Source organism: Sceloporus occidentalis, unplaced genomic scaffold (genome assembly GCF_023333645.1).
Source record: "Sceloporus occidentalis isolate IW3139 unplaced genomic scaffold, rSceOcc1.0.p SCAF_3, whole genome shotgun sequence".
Lineage (NCBI taxonomy): Eukaryota > Metazoa > Chordata > Lepidosauria > Squamata > Phrynosomatidae > Sceloporus > Sceloporus occidentalis.
In genome coordinates, this window is record NW_028316983.1 from 238,532,173 (window position 1) to 238,548,709 (window position 16,537).

General features: G+C 41.3%; 1 protein-coding gene across 2 annotated transcripts in view; it reads left to right on the forward strand.

Moving 5' to 3' along the window:
- The window catches only part of CCN4 (cellular communication network factor 4), a 39,282-nt gene that overhangs the window by 15,700 nt on the left and 7,045 nt on the right, over positions 1–16,537 (forward strand). The window contains exon 2 of one of the 2 annotated variants that reach the window (XM_089518957.1): positions 12,184–12,481. In XM_089518957.1, the coding sequence (XP_089375083.1) occupies positions 12,184–12,481 (298 nt within the window). Of the gene's footprint in view, positions 1–12,183; positions 12,482–16,537 lie in introns of those variants that run through there. The other variant, XM_089518958.1, reaches the window with a different exon arrangement.

Consider the following 16,537-nt stretch of genomic DNA (forward strand, 5'->3'; position numbering starts at 1 on the left):
AGAGTACAAGTATCCAACCTACATATGATCACTTTGCACATATAGCAGCCATTGTCTTACAGCTGCCACCTACTGGACCTCTGTCCATCTGTCCAGAGCTGCTTCTTCCAGTATCACCCTCAGACACTTTATGAGTCACATCCCACTTCCTATGGATTCCTCTTTAAGATTGATAAATATTAACCTCTTTACAGCCCTAAGCCTCTGCTATCCAATTTCCCATATCCTTATTTCAGTTAACCTTGTATGGTGTTTCTGATGGAATTGCTGCTGTGTGTTTGGTTGCACTCTTGTATATTTCTAAATGAAACCCTCTTTAGTCACCGAACTTGGTGTCCTCCTGCAGTTAGTACTGGTTTACACAGGTGGAACAATCCTTTAAGTTACCCAGACTCTTGCAGGCCTCCTGTTGAGCTAATAATTCCCTCAAATATCAAAGAGGCACTGTGACTGTTGGTGGGGACTCCTCAAGTCCCCCCCCCACCTTTTTGAGTAAGAGAACCTTCTAAAAGCATTGTGTGGAACAGTCATATCTTTGCATTATCTCATTAGTCAGGTTGTATCCAGTGCTGTAGTGGTCAAAACACTGACATGTTTTATTTGGCAGGCACCGAAATGACATTTATTTCTTCTCTCTGGCTTCCTTGTTCCTTATGAACATATAGTGGGCCCTCCTTATCTGCGGATTTGCCATCCACAGATCACCGCATCCATGGATGGCAAGCCCCCTGTTATAATAAATAAATAAATAAATAAAATTTTTATTTATATCCCGCCCCTTTGAGGTCAATCGGGGCGGCTAACAATAATAAAATACAATACAATATATATCAAAATCTACTTCCCTCCCCCCCTTAAAAAGTTATTAAATCAATTATAATTAAAACCAACAAATTAAAACAACATAACAAATACACACCATTACAAAACAGACAAAAACAAAACAGCAAACTGTGGCAGCAATCCACTCAAATTTCCAGAGAGGGCCTTAGGGACTCTCATGAGAAGAGGGTTCCTGAGGGTAGGATTATCTATCCGGGAAAGGCCTGCCGGAAGAGATCCGTCTTGACAACCTTTTTAAAGCTGTCTAAAGATGTCAGTTGACGGATCTCATGCGGCAGGTTGTTCCATAATCTGGGGGCGACAACAGAAAACGCCCTCTGGGAGGTAGCCGAAAGCCTAGATCTTTGAGGCTGCAGCAAATTCCTCCCAGAGGACCCGTTGTCCCCAATAAAGTCCCATTTGGTGCTGTTGCAGCTGGCACCACTGCTGCTTTCCTCCTCCTCCTCTTCCTCTCAGTCCTTGTTGTCATCTTTGTCCTCCTCCTCTTACTCTTCTTCCTCCTCCTCACCCTCTTCTTCCTCCTCCTCCTAACCCTCTTCCTCCTCCTCCACATTGTCCTTCACATCGTCCTCTTGGAGTACCTTGGCGTACACAGGTAAATCCCATTGATTCAACAGGTCTACTCTGCGTGAGACTAACAATAAGAGTCAGGCCATTATACAGAGGACACTTGTTATATGCTGGGGTTTGGTTCCAAGATCCCCTGTGGGTAACAAAATCTGTGTATGCTCACGTCCCATTAAATATAATGACATAGAAAAATGGTGTCCCTTATAAAAAATGGAAAATCAAGGTTTGATATTAGAAATTTATACTTTTTTTGAACATTTTCAAATTGTGGATGCTTGAATCTGTGTATAAAAAAATCTGTGTATAAGGAGGGCCGACTGTAGTTGCATTTCAAAGTATTAACCCAGTAGAATTCACACGTTTAAACAAACCCAGCTGGTGAAGAAGGTTCAAGTGGGAGCAGTAATTCTCCCTCTTTATTTTGTAATAGTGAATTCTTTTTGCCTGACCAAACAGGAGGGAGAAAAAAACCTTTAGTGCCTCTTCTGGGAAAATGTCCAAGAATGTTGAAGCTCGAAGGGCTGATGCCAATCCAAGCAACTTTGAGGCCAAGAGGAATGTATGTGGGACCGAAAGGAATGTATGTGGTCCTTTATTTCTCATTTTAATTTGATATATATGGGAATCTGCAGCCCAAAAATGTCTCATCCACATACTTCCTGCAGACATTACATGATGCAACTGGAAATCAGTCTTGCATCTCAGTTAAAAATAAAAATTCAGTCTAAGCGTCCCTTTTGGACAATCCACAAACTGCATCAAGTTTTTCAGTTTATTTTAGTAATATATATCATATTGTGTATATACATGTTTTTTTGTGTGTGTGTGCGCACACACACAGGCAAGGGCTGAGGCAGCTCTGTGTTGGCCTCCACTGGTTTTGTCCTAGTGGCTCCCAGCTGTTCTTGCTTAGGAAGAGGAGAAAGAGGAAAAAGAAGAGGAGGAGAATCTGCCACACCTGCCTTTCTTGCCCTGGCCAAACCAGCCTTGTATTCCCATGGATGCCACTTAGTAAGTAATGACAACTCAACAACCCAGGAATTTGAGGGAAGGGATATTTTTTTTAACTTTTTGCAGGGGGGAGCATCTTGTGCATGGAAAAGCTGAGCATTGGTGGGGGTTGCAAGGCATCACACACATGCGTGTTATTTTCCCAGTTCCCATAACAACTGCCTCCCTTCTGGCTGGCAAGATGTATAACCATGAGGGTGACACAATGAGCCTCACTGGGCTCACACAAAGCCTAGTGATGCCACTGGTTGGAATGTTTTTTCTTGTACTATGAGTCTATGAGCAAAAGCATCTGAAGTCTATGAAAGCTCGTGTTGCCAATTTCTTTCAGTTAGTCACAAAGGTGCTACAAGATATCTCTACATATGAGTCTGTTAGTTCAGTTCCAGTACTCTGGAGCCCCAGAAAACATGCTCACTTCATTTGCCACATGAAAGTTCTTCATATATTTAAAGGTGGCTTGTCATCATGCCACATCATTTAAAATGTCATTCTTTTGATAAGATTTCTAATGCCCAGGAGCAGGATGTGAATGCTATAATAGTCTGACATTTGTATTCCCCAACAATTGGTGCTTCTGTCTCTGATACTGGAGACTGTGGCTGGAATCCTTTTTGGTCAATGTCAGCCAGTATTGACCTATTGAATCAAATAAAACAACACATAGTTAAAACTTATTGATTCAATGGCTCTGCTCTAGTCATGATTGACAATAAGAAACCACTGATCCTTGATTGATTTGTTTCATCTTCACCAGAAGCTACCTTCGATGGGGACTTGTGTTATATTTTTGGAAGCAAATTCCAGAGTTTTCCTATGTTCTATAGGAAGGCCTTTCCATGATTTAGGTTTCAATCATTCAGCTTCATTGACTAACTCTTTGTATGTTCTAATATGTTGTAGTCAAATAATAATTATAATTGTATATTCTCCACCTCATGCACCATGTTATACAAGTCTACACACACACACTAACTTATCTTTTTTTTCTAATTCCCAAAGATCCAAATGCTGTTGCTTTTTGTAACAGGGTTTAGAGCTTGTCCACATACAAGCACAGATAAGCTTCTCAGCAGAATATGTTCCCTTGAGGTAGGCCTTGTGGAAGGAGTGAATCAAGAAAACCACCTTTCCCCCAATCTGGTGCCTTTCAAATGTTTTGGATGACACCTCCCACTTGGCTGAGAGATGGTTTAATGAAAACATCTGAAGGTGCCCAAAAGCTATAGCAGACTCAGAGTTGATATCTTTTTGTGCAATTTTCATTTTCTCTCTGGATGCAATAACTGGACTCTTGATTAGTGGCACATGCAGGCATAAATCAACTTTATGCCTGTGTATGTCTGTTTTGGGGTTGATGCAGAAGATGATATTCCTTTCTTCCCTCTGCACAGATCTACCATAGAGAGGCTGTTGCTTGCCCACCCCCAGTCATTCCATTCCTGATAGAGAGCTGGGGAAAATCAAATAAACATCTGGCTATGTCCTTGTTGCCAGATGCAAAATGATTACATCATCCACTAAGACTTCTGTGGAGCATGTAATCATTTTGCATCTGACTATGGGGATGTAGCCAAATGTTTCTCTAATCTCCTACAGCTCTTTACCAGACACAGAATAGTGGTGATGGTAGTGAGGTGTTCGCAATGGCTCTAGGATACATCCAGGGGTCTATGAATGGCCATATGGAATTATTCTGACTTATGCATGCAGTACTGTAATTTTTAATCCTAATTTTAACTTGGAGAGTATATAGCAATATCAATAGCAAGTACATTTCTATACCACATATCAGTGCACTTAAGCACACCCTGTGCACTTTACAATGTGTAAGCCAATTGCCTCCAACAAGCTGGGTACTCATTTTAGCGACCTTGGAAGGATGCAAGCCTGAGCTGAGCCCGAGCCCCTGGTTGGTATTGAACTCACAACCTTGTGGTTTGTGAGTGGCTACAGTACAGGCATTTAACCACTGTGCCACCAGGGCTCTTACTTAATGTTTCAGTTTGTTTTTTGGTGCTTGTTGATATTGTTGTTGTGTGCCTTCAAGTCATTTCTGACTTATGGCGACCCTGAGGCGAACCTATAATGGAGTTTCCTTGGCAAGATTTGTTCAGAGAAGAATCATAGAATCATAGAGTTGGAAGAGACCACAAGGGCCATCCAGTCCAACCCCCTGCCATGCAGGAACCCTCATTCAAAGCATCCCCAACAGATGGCCATCCAGCCTCTGTTTAAAGACCTCCAAAGAAGTGTGTTCTACTGTCGAGCAGCCCTTACTGTCAGGATGTTCCTCCTAATGTTGAGGTGGAATCTCTTTTCCTGTAGCTTGTCCATCGCTCCAGGTCCTGTTCCTTGGAGCAGCAGAAAACAAGCATGCTCCCTCCTCAATATGACATCCCTTCAAATATTTAAACAGGGCTATCATGGTTTGCTATTGCTAGGAGGTTTGCCATTGCTAACCTCTGAGGCTCAAAGAGGGCTGCAACACTTCAATTGTGTTATGTTTTGCTATCTGTTAGGTTACAATCTTGATTTCCTTGAATGCGGAAAGAAGTCTGCTTAGATGGACTGTGTGAATGGGAACTGACAGTTTAGTAGGGGGGAAATGTACCACTAGGTGGAGCCATGAGAAAAGGGAAAGCTGTTGAGAAAAGAAGCTTGCTGCTGAAGATGGGTTTATTATTTTACTATTTTCTATGGAAAACATTTTTATCTAAAGCATTTCCCCCCTGGTTTTTATCAATAAGGGCTCCCAAGAGCAATTTTGCAGTGATAAATATGGAGAAAATCCTTGCCCTCAGGTATGGAAAAGGTGAAAATTATTTTTGGTCCATTTTTTGATAAGCGTTTTGTAAAACTATATGTTTATTTACTAACTGGAGTGAAAATAGATGGAAAAGAATTTTAAAATGGGGGGAAGCAAATGGATAAATTCATGTGTCCATACTGTAAGGCCTGGAAATGGGAAAACATGACTCACAAAAAGAAAGGATGAGCTGCAAACTATTCAGGTAGCCTCAAAAAAGTGGTTGTTGCTTAAAGAGCAGTAATATTTTGCTTTCCTTCTGTCTTGTACTCTGCAGTCTGATGGAATGATTATCCTTCAGTAACAGCTATCAATTGATCTTACTATCAATTCTTTGGCAGTCTAGTCTATTCAAATTCAGCACACAAATTGAGTGTGTGTTGGCATGCATAGGGCTGTCCTGAACATCATTCCCACAAAATTTCAATTCTGATAGTCTCCTATGTGACTGATGTACAGCACTTGCCATTTTTTTTTTATCATTGGCCATGCTGGTTGGGGCTGAGAGACTTCAGCAACATCTGAATGGCCACAGATTCTCCATTTCTGCCCCATAACTTTTGTGTAGGTTATTGGGAATGAACCATAAAGCTTCCTCCCTTGCCTCAACACCTGCCTCAGGGAGGATATAAGCAAGCCTGCTTTTTTTTTTTTTTTCTCCAAAATTCATTTTCCTTCTTCTTTTCTTGAGAGGAGATACAGGCAAAGGCTTCTATTTTCACTCTTGAGCAAACTGCAGTTCCATGTTATATACAAACTTGGATCACAATTGGTTCCAATCAAAATTAGTTATAACAAATCATGCTCAAACTATAGTTTGACCCATAGGTCATAGAATCGTAGAGTTGGAAGAGACCACAAGAGCCATCCAGTCCAACCCACTATCATGCAGGAGCTCATACACTCTTGCCTTATTTATAATTTTGGTTATAAATTTGTTCTCTGAGTTTGGATGTAATGCAAAATTGTGATTTCCACCCCCACCATTAAAAGAGGATCCTGAGACTCACCATGGCTTGCCCTGAGTCATAGAAACCACTGTTTGAGTGACCATTTGAATCAAACTAGGATGTTTTCAAATACATGATATTGACCATCTTACTGGCTATAGTACATTTAGGCGGGATACAAACCGCCGCTTTGCGGCGGTCTGCCGCCGCCGCCGGTTAGTCTGCGGGGGAGCCGGAGCCTCCACACGGCACGGCTCCCGTGCAGACTGAAAAAGAAGCTCCAAAATGGAGCTTCTTCTTGAGTTGCGTTTGCGACGTAGCGAGATGCCAGGGGCGCACTCGCTACGTCACAACGCCCGCGACGCGTACGGACGCTCAGCGTCCGATACGTCAAGATGGCGGTGCCCATGTAGAAGGGGCACCGCCATCTTGTACATATTGAATACGTACTAGGGTTAGGGGGGTGCGGAAGCACCGCCCCTTCCTAACCCTAGTACGTATCCTATACGTACTAAATGGCGGTATGTATCCCGCCTTAGTTCCTTTTCCCACTGACTACATAGGAAGCTTGGGGCTTCCAAGTGGTCAGTAGGGAATCCTGCCATCTACCTTAAAATATGTGTGGTTACAAGTTTATGTCTGGTGTTATTTGACATCATGTCAGCTTTGACCTATGATGATCTTATGATTGAGAGACCTCCATGAATCCCAATCATCAACGACCTTGTCTTTTCAACTGGGAAAAAGCAACCAAAGAAAACTATGTATTTAATTCCATTTTAAGACAGAACAAAACAATAAAACTTTACATGGACAGAGGAAAGTAAGGAAGGGAGCTTGTCTGCAAACACAGACTTTGCAGTAGTTCACACTCCTATCCTCAGATCACCTGAGTTTCTTGCAAATACTTTTCCTTAAATAAAAGCAAGAAGGAACTACAACCTAATAGTAGCCTTGGGTGATCAGAAAGAATGGAAATGAATGGCACTGTAATCTCCAATGACCTTGGCTTCACTTAGTGGCCTTCAAAGCACTGAATGCAAAGCTCTGGGAGAATGTACAAACTACTGTAACTCAGTGTTAAATGCCATCCACAAAGGAAAGAGAGAGATTCCATTGCCCTGGTGCTGGGAACTTTTGCCTCTAAGGCAACCAGGATGAAGGGTTTTTTTTTAGATTCTGTCTGAAAGTAAAACAATGAACTCTTCTCCTTCCTTGAAACTCAAGCTTTTATGATAATTTTGGCATTGAAGCTGAGACCTTTGAAAGGTGAGAAACAAGAGAAAAGAAATGGGAAAACAAACCCATGGTAACTGTGGATCTCAGGAAACCAAATAAATACAACATCTATTAGGCAAGGTGCACTACTGAATGGATGGATTTGCTTGAACATTGTCCAAAAGAACATTGGCTAGTCTTCACCCTGTGATTCTGGTCAAACAGTTGTATCTCTAAACATCTAAGTCCTGGGGTCCCACTACACCAGAATGAGCGGTCAGGGCCCCCCAGTTCTCCTCATAAGTCACCACCCCTCACAGTTAGCTCAAATACCTCTCTTTTTCTCTGCAGTCCCTCTCAAAATGGCAACTGGAAGTGATGCTTCATGCCACCATTTTGAGGGGGACTGCAGAAGAAAATTGCAGCTTTTTATGGGTCAAGTGAGTTTCTGGTGTGCTTTTGAGGATGGAACAGAGCTGTTTTCACATATTTTCATGGTTTGGGGGTGGGGTTCTGGATGGCTGGGGAAAGCGGCCTGAAAATCACACTGTTTATTATTTTTAAAATAATTGGAAGGTTGGAGGGCTTTGGGTGCTTCATGCGCCACAAAAATGACGCCCACAGGGCTCATGGGGCTCACAGGCTACAACATGGCCACCTCTGCAATTCACAGAAAGTAGGAAACTATTGTTTTAAGTAGGGATGCAAATCTTTGGCTATGTTGTCATGGCATGAGAGAATGAACAATTTCTGCCTTTTTAGCTTCCTAAAGGAGGAGAAACCTCATATTTCTGTATAGTTCTGTATTGCTATTTACACATCCTGAAGTATTCTCAGCATAAATACAAAAGTGTGTGTGTGTGAAAATATGTTTTGTAGAAAAACACATTTTTCATGCTCATGCTGTTTCCAGACAGCCATGTGCATATTAATTTTGTGCTGAGTTTTGCACAAACATCCTGTACAAAAAAATTTATACAATACCCAAGAGAGGCTTCTGTAAAGTAAACTGGTTTTTTAAAAATGAAAAATGCTTTCCAGAAAGTCATGTGGTTTTCTTAAATGCAAAATGAGAGGGTTTTTTTGTTTTGGTGGTGGTTTTGAACAAAAATGAACACTAAATGAAGCAATGTTGTTGGGAGTGGGGTTTTTTTTTTTTTTTACATTAAAAATTTGACTGTTGGTTAAGAAACCCCCTTTCATGCAATCTCTGCTCCTTCCCAGAAATCCACATTTTTTTTTTGCAACATTGCACTTTTTCCTGTACAAAACCAGAATGTTTTCATAAAACAGAGAGACATGACTATTTGGGAACAGTGCTTTTTTGCCATGCAAAATGTGTGTGTTTGCATAACACTATTTTCATACAAAATGTACAGTACTTATGGAAGGAATAATTTTTCCAAAATACTTCTGGATGTGCAAACGTTAGGCAATAAAAACAACTTGCACAGAAGGGTCAGCATTGTTCTATTCTTCCCAACTGAGTTTTCTGGGTAACTCATTTTTTTGGCAGGGAAGCCATTACAGTGGATGCTCTTTCCATCCCTAGTTTTGGGAAGCTATCTTGCTTCTTCTCAAGAGGTATGAGACATTAGTCCTCTGGAAAATCAGCCGATCACTGGGTCAAGAGTAAGCTACTCAAAGGCATAAGCAGCTGGAACTGGTCAGGTCAAGGACTGATCCCTTGTGAAGATGCCAGTGACCTGAGACATAAGCGGTTAGAACAATTTATCCAATAGCAAGTGATTGTGGCATTTCCCACCCTTCAGCCTGCAAGATGATGAATTCCCGGAGTGCAGGATTATGCAGATCAAATCAAATGACTTTACTCTTAGTCAAACTCTTCGTGAACCACCTTGACTTCTTTGTTCCTCTGGGCAAAAGTACTCTTCAGAAGATATTTGGGTACCATTTCTCCCCCATGTTTCTCATCTGTCTAATATATATAGAGGAGAAATCAGACCCCGAGTCACTGCTACAGAGTTCAGGTCATGGTTGCCTTGAACAAGTAGTGGAAAGAATATTTGAAGATCTAATAGAGAGAAAAAATAATAATAAGGGGATTCTTGAGCATATGGAAACTCTCGAGATTATCACACAAGGGCTATTTACACTTTAATAACAGTATTCTAACGTTATTTAGCAAGAATGATACAATGGCAAAATTGCAACACTTATTTTCACACGCATTGCAATAACAGGGCATTAATAATTCACGAATGGTAAAATAGCGCTTTTACATTCTGCACATTGAAAGAAAGGGTTGTGATCAGAGAGAAAAAAGAGTAATCTCTTACTGCTAAGGGACTCTCCTGTGACTCACAAGTGACACAGGAAGTGATTCTGCTGAATGGCACCCTGGGGGACTGGGAGATTGAATTTATTTATGGAAGGTTTAATGATGGATTATCAGTGGTGCTATAGAAACATGATTGCTTTTCATACATTCACTATAGCACTAAGGAAGCACTATTGGCAATCCATTAACACTTTTTTTGGCATCAATGAGAAGTTAATAAATAAAATAAATAAACTTTATTCTTATACCCAGCCTTTCTGCAGCATCAATCAAGGCAGCTTACATGACTAGAATAAGTTGGAATAATACATACTTTCAATACATAAATCGACCCCCCCCCCCTTTGAAACAAGATTAAATACAATATAGTTTAAAAATTAAACCTGTTCAAATGACAGCAATTTTCTAGTAGAGGAAGTGGTTACATAAAGTAGGCAGAATAAACAAATTAATTTGAAATTAGAAATTGCACTAGCATGACAATTCGATGATGGGACAAGTACGGTATGTGCATGATGTCATGTGAAAATCTTCCTCTGATCACTCAAACATGATGAGACCATAGCACTTTTCTCCCATATCTTATCCCCCATGTGATAATCTCCTTTGTTGAGGAGACTCCTCTTGAAGCCCCTTTTTCACCCCCTCCCTGAGCCTTGAGAAAGAGTCAAAGGCTACTCCTACCCTCTTGGCTCAACTTCACAATTTTTTCTGTCCCTCCAACACAGTTTTTGAAGCAGAGCCAAACAAGTTGATCATCACTGGGGTGTTCCATTAGAAAGTGCATGACATTAATAGACATCCTCTGGGATCTCCTAAGATGTCCTGGAGAATTCCTACATTATCATGCACCAGATATCAGAACATAGCCAGGAATTCATTAAATGGTTTCCTGCCTTCCTGTTCTCTTCCATATCACTGTACTCTGAGGCACGGTGCAGCTAAGAAAGGATCAGGAATGGGAAAGGGATAACTGAACGAGAATACCACCACCTGAGGTTGCCAAGTGCAGATTTTCCCAGACTCTGAGATTTTGTGACCAGAATGTGAGACCTAGGGATGACCTGCCCCATGATGTTACAAGGGTGACCTGATGTCAGGATCATGGTCCAGACATGGTCCTGCCATGCTAATTGCTGTGCTTGGGCATATGTGTGTTAATGCAGAATGAGGCGTTGCACTATCCCAGGGGTAGGCAACCTGCGGCCCGCGGGCCGGATGCGGCCCGGTGAGGCCTTGTGACCGGCCCCAGCCCAGTCCTGCTGCTGATTGCCGCCGGGGCCTTTGGCCTCTCGCACGAGGGGCATGGTAGGGCAATTGTCTATAGAAGCCTCAGAAACATGCATTTATCTTAACATTTTTTAAAAAATCAGCAATTTTTTTTGCGTGTCCTCCATTTTTTATTTAAAAAAGTGTCCTCCATTTGAAAATTTTGTCCTACATTTGTCCCGGTTTATTTATTTACTTATTCTTTTTAAAATTATTTAATTATTTATTTTTTGGCTTCGGCCCCCCAGTTGTCTGAGGGACAGCAACCCGGCCCCTGGCTCAAAAAGGTTGCCTACCCCTGCACTATCCTATTGGTGAAGCTGGGAAAAGAAAAAAAATGATACATCAGAAGTGGCTTGGGCTGATGAGCAGATTTGTGGAGAAGGAAGTATGTGCTGCAAATACAAGGTTTTCCTTGTGGAAAGCTGTACCTCAGTATGGGGGGGGGGGGGCAGGATGAGGAGTAAGACCCAGGAAGACAGCATGATTTGAATTGCTGACAAACGGAATGAAGACTTTTGTAATAGGTGAATTGTTTGGGCTCTAAATACATAGTTTAACTGGGGGAAAAATATCTTCAGTCCTGATAACTCTGTACTGTGGTCAGCTCTTTTTACTGAATATTGGTAATTTACATAGTTTCACTTTTTGCTCTGGCAGGAATGAAAATTTGGGCAAATATTGTGGTTGATGGCTCTGGGGATTCTCCTATCTAATTACCACTGAAAGGCTCTGCTAGCCTAATAGCTTTCTCTGGCTGATGCCACACCGCAGAATTAATGCATCTTCACATTGTTTTAACTACCATGGCTCCATCCTACAGAATCCTGGGATTTGTACTTTTCTGAGGCACCAGCATACTCTGCAGGAAAGGCTAAAGGCCTTCTAAAACTACAAATCCCAGGATTCCATAGGGTGGAGCTATAGCACTTAAAGTGGTGTCAAACTGAATTATTTCTACAGCATAAGAACCTGCTTTATACTGAATCAGCCTCTGGTCCTGATTGACAGTGCTTCCAATGTTTCAGGCAGGACTCTTTTCTAGCTCTGCCTGGAGATGCCTGATATTCCTTGATGGACTTCCAACCAGTAACCGGGCCCAACCCCACCTTGCTTCCAAACTCCAGTGGGGTTGGATGTGTTCCACATGGCATAGTCTGAACAATCTTTGAAGGCTTCTGATGTGTTTTTTTCTTCTTTATCATTTAAAGGCTTTTCCCCAGAATTCTGCCACCAACATGACTACCACCATGTCCCCCTCTTCAATCTCTTCTGTGACGGAAGCCTACACACGAACACAGTACTGTAAGTGGCCATGTGAGTGCCCAAAGACAGACCCTCTGTGCCCAGCTGGAATCAGCCTGCTCACCGATGGTTGTGAATGCTGTAAAATGTGTGCCAAGCAAATCAGGGAAAACTGCACTGAAGCTGACATCTGTGATGTCCACAGGGGGCTGTACTGTGACTACAGCAGGGACAGACCTAGGTACGAAATAGGAGTGTGTGCACGTAAGTGAAGTACCTATATTTTTGACCTAGATACAGAACATTGGAAACTTCCATCTCTCTGACCGTGGGCTTCTATATGTTTTTAATCTGTGCTAGTTTTAATATTTTGTAAATTGCCTTCATTCCGATTATTGGAATCAAGATAAATAGATATGATCACCACCACAACAAGAATGACACCATGCAGCAAGGCTGAGGAGCCAGAACAATAGGTGTGCTGGCTTGGAGATTCTGGAAAATGTCATGCAAGCAAGAAACTTGACCAAGTTCTATGTTGGAGGGTGAGGAACATGCAACTCCATGACTGTTTTTTTGCCCCTGCCTGGTCATATTAATCCAAAAATAATATTTTTGCTTCAAAATGCTCCAATAATCATAAGGGAGTAATTTTACCACATTTAGGCCCAAAAGATGACATTTTAAAAAATAGGAAATGGTCCAGGAGTAGAATATTACAGGTCATCCAGTGCGATATTGGGGAACATTTGAGGGCCAATGTTTTCAGTTTTTAAGGGGTTGGTTGGTTTTAGAGATAGAAGAAAAAATATATTCCCATCTTCAGATATTCTGAAGAGTGGTTCCAGAAGGTAATTGATTGCTAACATTACCAATGTCATGTACCAAGGCTGCTAAGAATGTCAGTTGAATCTTCTGGAAACACAGGTGACAGGACAGTGCTGTCTGCATCTGGGGGAACAGATTCTGCTTAGAGAATGCAGAGTAGGACATATGACATTAGCAGAGCTCTAACCATTCAGCCCTACTAGCATAGTAGCAGGGAAAGCCATGGATGCTCTTAAAGTGCCTTTACTGGAGGCCTTTCAGCTGTTTGGGTGATTCTTCCACTTGGCCCTCCAGGAGATCTAATGAGAATTCAAGAATGAAACAACAACAACAAATTTGTATCCCGCTTCTCCAGAAGATGGAAGTGGCTAACACTAAAAGCATCTCTAAAATACAACAATCGCTTGCTACCATTGTATTCCAAACCCTCCCTAACCCTCCCACCCACAATAAAATACAATTAAATTATTAAGCAATTATTAAAACAATTATTAAAATTACAAGGCAGAGGTAGTTAGGGAAGTTGTTCAATATTATGTTAAGATATGGGCTTACTAATAACATACAGCCTAGTGCTACTGTGAACCATTAAAAGCAAGTGTTAGATAGAGGAAGATGGGAAACCATGTGTATGTCTATGATCTTTTCTGATGGAAACTGAACACAGATCAGTTCTTTCCAGGAGTTAGCAAAAGGTGAAGTAGTTCTAACAGCTGTGAAGGAGATAATTTTTGATATTCCTTCTGAAAACAAAAAAGACCTCTACAAATCTGGAAGACTGTTAAAACAGGATAAGATGCTCAAACAGGTGATGGCTTTGCAGCTCCAGGCAATATTAGGTGATGGTTGAGATCTTACATTGAGGAGGTAGAGAAAAACTTTATGCTCGTGGAGTCACCCAACCATTTTGCAACACTTTCATGTTGGTGAATGACTATCTCACAGCCTAATGAGAATCAGTGTGCAAGCATGTGCAGTGGTACAACATACATAACTCCACTTCTGCAACCTAAAACTGAATGCACAGGTTCTGCACTAGATAAAATGTCCAACCACTTCTGTAAGGGAACATATGCATGCTTAAGTAGCAAGGGGAAATTCTACCCAATGTTGACTTTGTTGTGTTCCTTCAAGTCATTTCCAACTATACTAAGTGGAGAGCCAGCGTGGCATAGTGAGCATTGGACTGTGACTCTGGAGACCAGGGTACGACCCCCTGCTTGGCCATGAAACCTACATGGATGAGTCACATGCTCTCATCCTCAAGGGAAGGCAATAACAAATATCCTCTTAACAAATCTTGCCAAGAAAACCCCATGATAGCTTCCCTTAGGGTTGCCATATGTTGGAAACAACTTGAAAGCACACAACACATGCAACTGCATTAATTCTGTTGTGCAGATGTAGCCTTTGATTACTTTTTAGCAACTTGTGTTTGTCGAGGTTTCTAATTTCTCATGAAAATTGTTCCCTTGTTTCAAATATGTATTAAATTGCGCAGTTATTTTGCTTGCTTTTTTCCTGTGTTTGACTATTTCTAAGAAACTGATTGACTAATATCAATTATATTTACACTCCAGCTTCCTGTGAACAAAACAGCACTCAAGGTGGCTAATGATAATTTATTTTATAACCCCACACATTTAAAATGAATTAAAAACAGATTGAAAGCAAATTTAATACTGAGTGGACAATAAAACCACTAAAATTATAACATGAATCAAACAATTAAAGGAAACAATAGTCATCAGAGCTGATTGATAATATACTTATAATTTAACATTCAAGAAGTTGATTGGGGAGGGTGGTGAGAGGGATACTTTAGTTGTGTTTTAGTGTTTTTTCCTGTGTATTTTTCTTTCTTTTCTTTTTTCTTTCTTTCTACTCTCCTTGTGGTAACTTCTATTATTTTTTTCTGTAATAATTAAACTTTAATAAAAATTAATTTAACATTTAAAATATTCTAATGTCATCATGACTATAATGATGGAGCTCCATTGTTATGGCTGATAATGTTCCACCAAAATCTACCTTCAAGGGGTGACATTGCCTTGACCAAAGCATTTCTAAGGCACCAGGGATCAGAGCACGGGGGTGCTCTGCAGCCCTCTCCTAGTTGAGGATGCCTTGGGGTCCTGCCACAACTGTTTGTTTCAAGGCACCCCCAATCTAGGAGCACAGTGTGGACATCATTTCCCAGCACTCTGATCTCCAGTACCTAAGAAATGCTTCTTTGCATTTGTCCCCCAATGACCGTTGCTAAAGCCAAACTTAGCTCATCACTATACCCACATCTTTTGCATTTCCATAATTATTCATACAGTCTAATTATAAAAGTCCTTCCTGGGCATCATTTTACTCCATGTGTAATAATTTATTTAGTTAGGCCCAATGCAGACTGCCGGAAAGCGTCAGTCTAGGGCCGATTTTAGGGCTCAGGATTGTGGAGTGACCGCACGCTCCTGAGCCCTACCTACAGGCGCCATCATGGCATGGCCCCATCCACATGGGGGCTGCTATCATGGAGCAAGCACAGCACAGCGTCTGCATGTCATGGCACCATACTTGCATCATCGATGCACAACAGTGCAAGACAGTGCACTCATGGCATCTGTGCATGCACCAAAAAGAACCCGCTTGTAGCACTTTTGGGACTAACTATATAGAAAAAGCAGGTAAATAACTAAGGGGCTTTTAGCGGGTTCTTTTTGGTGTGGAGGGAGGCAACATGGTTTGGCTGCTGCGGCGTCCCTCAGGAGCAAAAATAGGTGCCTCCGGCCTGCCCTTTCAGGGCGGTCTGTCAAGTCCCTTAGTTATTTACCTGCTTCTTCTATATAGTTAGTCCCAAAAGTGCTACAAAATCCCCTTGCATACTGATATTCCAGACTAACACAGCTACGTATCAAAAAAAGAACATACAGTAGGCCTTACACATTTGCTGAGGTTAGGGACACAGGACCCCCATGAAAGTGGGGAAAATGCAAATAAAAACCCACTATTTATTTATTACCTGAATGAACACATCTCTAGGAATCTCTATGTCCTCCAGCATAAATCCACTGGAAGTTGACTATAGAATTGTGTCAGAAGACCTACAAATGCCTAGAGAAGTGTTCTCTCTCTAGGAGGCCCTAGGTCCTCCAGCAGAACTTCCAATGGCAGTTGGCTACAGAATCATGCGTAGGACCTAGAGATTCCTAGAGAAAACACAATCAAATCCTCGAATAAGCAAAAGTCAAGCCGCAAATGTAGAGGGCTGACACACTAAACAGGAAACACAGGCTTCCACCAACTATGGATCTTTTTTATTATTTATCTAATTCCCATTTCCTGGTTTTAAGATTTTGTAAGCCATCTCAGGTCCCATTATTTGAGAAAAGACAGAATGTAAATAACTACCTTGAATCCCATTTTGGGAGGAAGACTGGATATCAATCCAATAAATAAATAAAAACAAAAATAGTATTGTCACTACCACAACAATAATGAGTA